The sequence below is a fragment of the Rhagoletis zephyria genome, unplaced genomic scaffold, assembly GCF_001687245.7.
Source record: "Rhagoletis zephyria isolate East Lansing unplaced genomic scaffold, Rhagoletis_zephyria_1.1 Rzeph_scaffold_27887, whole genome shotgun sequence".
In the NCBI taxonomy this organism is placed as follows: domain Eukaryota; kingdom Metazoa; phylum Arthropoda; class Insecta; order Diptera; family Tephritidae; genus Rhagoletis; species Rhagoletis zephyria.
The window spans coordinates 1-5,056 of NW_016184944.1; the positions used below are offsets into that span (position 1 = coordinate 1).

General features: G+C 36.7%; 1 protein-coding gene across 4 annotated transcripts; it reads right to left on the bottom strand.

Moving 5' to 3' along the window:
* Nucleotides 1-1,710: 1,710 nt before the first annotated feature.
* On the bottom strand, nt 1,711-4,008 carry LOC108382627 (uncharacterized). Of its 4 annotated transcripts, none has more exons than XM_017639002.1 (5): nt 3,932-4,008; nt 3,293-3,857; nt 2,689-3,232; nt 2,451-2,624; nt 1,711-2,368 (listed from the first exon to the last, which is right to left on the bottom strand). In XM_017639002.1, exons 1-5 carry the CDS (start codon nt 3,978-3,980, stop codon nt 2,258-2,260), a joined length of 1,443 nt encoding a protein of 480 aa, XP_017494491.1. In that variant the 5' UTR covers nt 3,981-4,008; the 3' UTR covers nt 1,711-2,257. The 4 variants fall into 4 exon arrangements, with proteins under 4 accessions (XP_017494491.1, XP_017494489.1, XP_017494490.1 ...); XM_017639000.1 differs by having other exon boundaries at nt 1,711-2,392; XM_017639001.1 differs by having other exon boundaries at nt 2,445-2,624.
* Nucleotides 4,009-5,056: the final 1,048 nt, after the last annotated feature.

Below are 5,056 nucleotides of genomic sequence, written 5' to 3' on the forward strand. Positions count from 1 at the left end.
ACAAATACATATCGCTCATTTACTTCAAGTGTCATAATTGAAAAGTATACAAAATCGAGTTAAGTATGAGGAAATGACCGCTATCTGTTCTTCTATTTATGTGAAAATTTAATAGCTGTACCGTCGGCTGAGTGGAAGATAACCCTGTCTCGGCTCCCGGTTCGGAAACGCCCTATCTCAGCAAATTGATAAAAAAAGGCGCTATCTTATACTTCCGTTTCAAAGGTGCCATATCTCAATATAAATTCAGTATTCGGCCGTTGAGATAGCGCATTTTCCCAATTTAAACATGGAAGGTTTAAAAACTTCATATTATCAGGAATAAGGGCTTTTTCCTTGCCCTTTACAGCTAAAGGCCGGTATGCAGCTCTCCAGAAAATGGAAAAGAAAAAAATTGCCAGTATTTCTTGTGTGTGACCAAGGAATTCTGATACTTCACATCCTGTTGCCTCACTCTTTCCTCAAGAAATAATGGAATGGGAATATATTTCTGTTGCAAGCATGGGTTACCTTGTGCTCTTTTTTTATAAAAAAAAACTTTAGAAATCCGTCTTAGAAAGCGTAACAAATTTCTTAACAACTGTGTAGCGCCTTAAGGAAATTTAACACAACAAAATTTCTTAGCCATTTCTTGTACGTCATTTTATGTAGAGTTTTTGCTTTTCTTGAGAGCTGCATACTGGCCTTTAAGGTAGAAAAGGCAAAAAAAGGTAATCGAATATGCTCTATCCCTCTAGCAGAAGAAAAGGCAATTTCCATAAAATCCGTTCCCTGTTTATTATATATTTGCAATGTTTTTCAATTTAAAATATTTTTGTCATTTTTTTAATATGATGCTATAACGAAACCCCCATAAGTCAAACTTTCAAACTTTATACAGAATTTATAAAAATTCAACAAATTTTCATCTAAATTCTGAACTTTTTAGTTTGAATTTTTAGAAAATTCTGTGTATGCATCGGTTATGTAATTCTATTAAAACCAGTGCAAGTTTTAAAAGGTTAAAATTCGCGTTAATTTTTAATAATTTTTTTCGGCGGATTTTGCGGTTTTTTTCCTATAACAAATGCAATTTATACATTTATTTTAGGCGCTTAAAACTTGCACTTGTTTTACTAGAATTAACTAACCGATGTATCTGCATACCCATTTTTTTTTCAGATTAAAAAGTTTAAAATTTAGATCAAAATTCGTGGAATTTTTCTAAATTCAGTGTAAAGTTTGAATATGAGGGTTTGATTAAAGCATGAAACATATTTTTATAAAAAATAACAAAAAAAAAATTAACTTAAAAATCAATGCAAATATAAAAAAACACCATGCACTCACTTTTTCATGAAAACATAACTTTTAGTTTGGCTGAGGGTCAGTGATTAGAGGTGCGTACTACCAAGCCGCAGGACCCGGGTTCATTGCTTTTACTAAAATTTCTTAAATCAGTTAAACGCTCTCAAGAAAAAATAATTTCTGTGTATTTATTTCTTCACAAAAATTTACAGCAAAGGTAAATGAGAAATATTTCTTGACATTTTTCTTGAGGGCTGGATACTCGTCCTTATAACTGCAGCTGGAATAATTCCAGCATGTTGGGTGATAAGCTTTAGGGACCAAATATTTTGAAAAATAAGACTAGAATCATACAGTGTAGAACTCGCAAGTATTCATTTAAAAAGAAGGGGAATACGATCTCGTGAATTTTGATGCAGAGACATATGTATGTATGTAGCCATTTAGTCATACAGATAACATATTTCTATATATCTATCTTAAAATATATTTGAATCATTAGATAAACTTAACTACGAAAAATTCCATAGAAATTTCTGTAGTTAAGCTTAATTAATGATTTAACTCCACTTTAAAATAAATATGTTAAGAGCCCTTAGTAAAATAAAATAAAATAAAGAAAAATTAAGATACATACTATTAAAAAAGTATCACCTCCCTCCTACATAAATTTGTCATTAATTTAAGTAAAAAAAATATTATTATACATAAAAACAAAAGTGTTAACCCCTGACTCTGGGAATCTCAATCACATCACTAACAGCTAAATATCTATTTAAACTTAATGATTATGTTAATTTGAGTTTAGTAGATGCAAACTAACTTATAATTAATAATAGATAATATTCTTCAATTAGACAATATTTTATACTAATTTTCTAATGTTTCTAATAATGATGCATATATGTATGAATAACTAATTAATATGTATACACTCGTATATGCATGTCTCCCCTCCTTGTAAACGAAATTAAAGCTTTGTATGTTTAACGGTGTCCGTCCAGTAGTTTTGTATTGTCATCGCCTCCAGCGAATTGAGAAATGAATCGTTATCCAAACTGTACATCTCATCGGAGTTATCCTGTAAATCATCAAAAGAAATTAACTTCATTGACGCGGCCATTATAAATTCTTAGCCTGATTAAAGGATTCCTTACACTTACACGCATCGTGCTATCATCGATGTAGACACTCGAGTCAGGCTCGCTAAGCGCCTGCGGTTTATTGAGGTATCTACGCCGATAGAGCACTATGCCAATGGTGCCGACAGTACAGCATATACCGAAGATAGTGAAACAGATGGCAGAAATGGCGCCAGCGTCGAAAAAGTAAGTACGCTACGGGAAAAGAAGAAAAACTTCGATCACAATCTCGTTCGAATTCCAATGCATATCGGCTCACCTGTATCGATAATGCCTCCGAGGAGATGTTGCTCTCTTCACCGCCATCGAAATCGTTGGGCGCCGTCGACGCACTTCGCGTCAATAGGCTCTTTGTGTCCGCCGAATAGTTTATGAATCGATTAATATGCTTGTATTCGGCCGATAGCACTTTCGATTTTCGCGATCGATGCTCGTTTTCGGCGCGTCGCAATTCCTCCTCCTTGTTGGCATTCTCCAACGTGAAGGGTATGCGTTGTTGTGCCGTCGCTGCTGCCGACTCTGTTGGCACACTAAGCGTTCCACGATCGTTTTCGGTTGATTCTGGCGCATTTGTAAGCAATTTGGGCGCTGGTACAGCGGCAGCTGCTGCAATCGCATTCAACCACTCCAACGTTTCGGAGTGTAAGGAATCCAAGCGGGATTTTGATGCCACAGGCAGCGTCGTCGAACTGGTGGTCGACGCGCTCGCGGCCTTCGGTGCCTGTAGAGTTCGTGTGGCTGTTGTGGTGCTGTTGTTTAGCTCATTCGTGCCTATTTGACAGTTTTCGCAAGTTGTATTGGTTCTAAACAGCCAAAAAAAAGAGAATTATAGGACTGGGGAATCTTTCACTTGAATTACTTACTTCGACTGGTCGGAAGCCCGACTAAAGTTCGTATAATTATTCATCTCTGCATCATCGCCTCTCAATTTTTGACCCCTTTCCTCCATTGGCATAGATCTCTGCTCAGCCACAACTGCAGCCACCTCTGGCTCTTCAATAGCCTCAACTTCGTCTTTTACATCTTCTAGCGTTTTATTAAAATTCCCTGCAGATCTTTTGTACTCCAACTGCTCTGGGCTCAGTCTGCTGTCATTCTCCACCACATTATCATGCTCTTCAGCAGTTTGTCGCCCTAATTCCTTATCTGCTTGTGCCACAGCGCTATCGTCCGTGTCCTCTGTCGGCAATTCATCACCACTATCTCCCGTATTGTCTTCTTGGCTTTGCTGTTGCGCAGATTCAATAATACCCTCCTCTTCTGTGCTTTGAGTAAGAGCAGTGCCTGTCGTCGTTGTGGACCATTCTATTGAGGCTGTCGTCTGATGTAGCTTTGTAACGGCTTTCACTGATTTACTATTTTGATTGTACTCTTGGGAAATATCCTGGCTAGGATATGTGTGCACGATGGCTATGCTCAGAAGGATAGCTGGATGTATTGAAAGAAAAGCCATGGCTAAGTATCTGTGTAAAATGCAACGGTATGAATATAGCTATACTCACTGCTTAACGTTGTTATCCAGAACCAATGTGACCACCAATAGAACGTCATGATGCTACGCGTTGTATGATTTTGATGTGTAATGCTAAAAAATAAAAAATAAAAATTTGGTGAATAGCATGACAATTTTAAATTTATCAACAAAAATATTTGTAAATATAGAGGGAGTCTCGAAATTATGCCTTTTCTACTTTCGCAAAAAGTTGGCGGCTAAAGGCACCCTACCTCAGCCGAACATATATTGAAAATGTGCTGAGATAGGGCATTTTTCAATCGACAGCTGAGATAGGGCGTTTTTGATCCGATTTCTTCGTTCTTCAACCAAATTTTGAAATATGGCGTTCTTGAAAAGTTTTCTGAGATACATAGGTCGTTTTTGGACTGGCAGCCGAGATAGGTCGATCGTCCACCCAGTTGTCGAAACACAAGTGCGTAGTATTGAAAATTTAAAGCACAGCTCGGTAAATCGAGTCAAAACTCAAAAATATTTCCATATAAATTTTGGTATTCTNGGCATTTTTCAATCGACAGCTGAGATAGGGCGTTTTTGATCCGATTTCTTCGTTCTTCAACCAAATTTTGAAATATGGCGTTCTTGAAAAGTTTTCTGAGATACATAGGTCGTTTTTGGACTGGCAGCCGAGATAGGTCGATCGTCCACCCAGTTGTCGAAACACAAGTGCGTAGTATTGAAAATTTAAAGCACAGCTCGGTAAATCGAGTCAAAACTCAAAAATATTTCCATATAAATTTTGGTATTCTGGTCCCAGCTGATGGTTTATGGTTATATTACATTCCCACTGCACTGAAATTTGAGATATCGACCTTGAAATCTTAAAAACCAATTTAACTGTTTTCACCGCATTTTTTTGGATTTCGTGGACATTTTCTAATTAGTGTGTATAGTCGTGTGCGTTTGTTTATGTAGAGAATTTTGACATTTCAAGTGAAGCAGTCTACAGGATTGAACTTTGTAGTATCTAAAGGTTTATTCGTTTTACAAAAGTGAGGATTTCGATAGGATTTCGTTGAATTCGGATTAAAATTCAAGAAGTCGAAATCATGAAAATATATGAGAAATCCACCTGGATTACAAAAGATTTCGCGAGTGATTTCAGTGTAGTGGG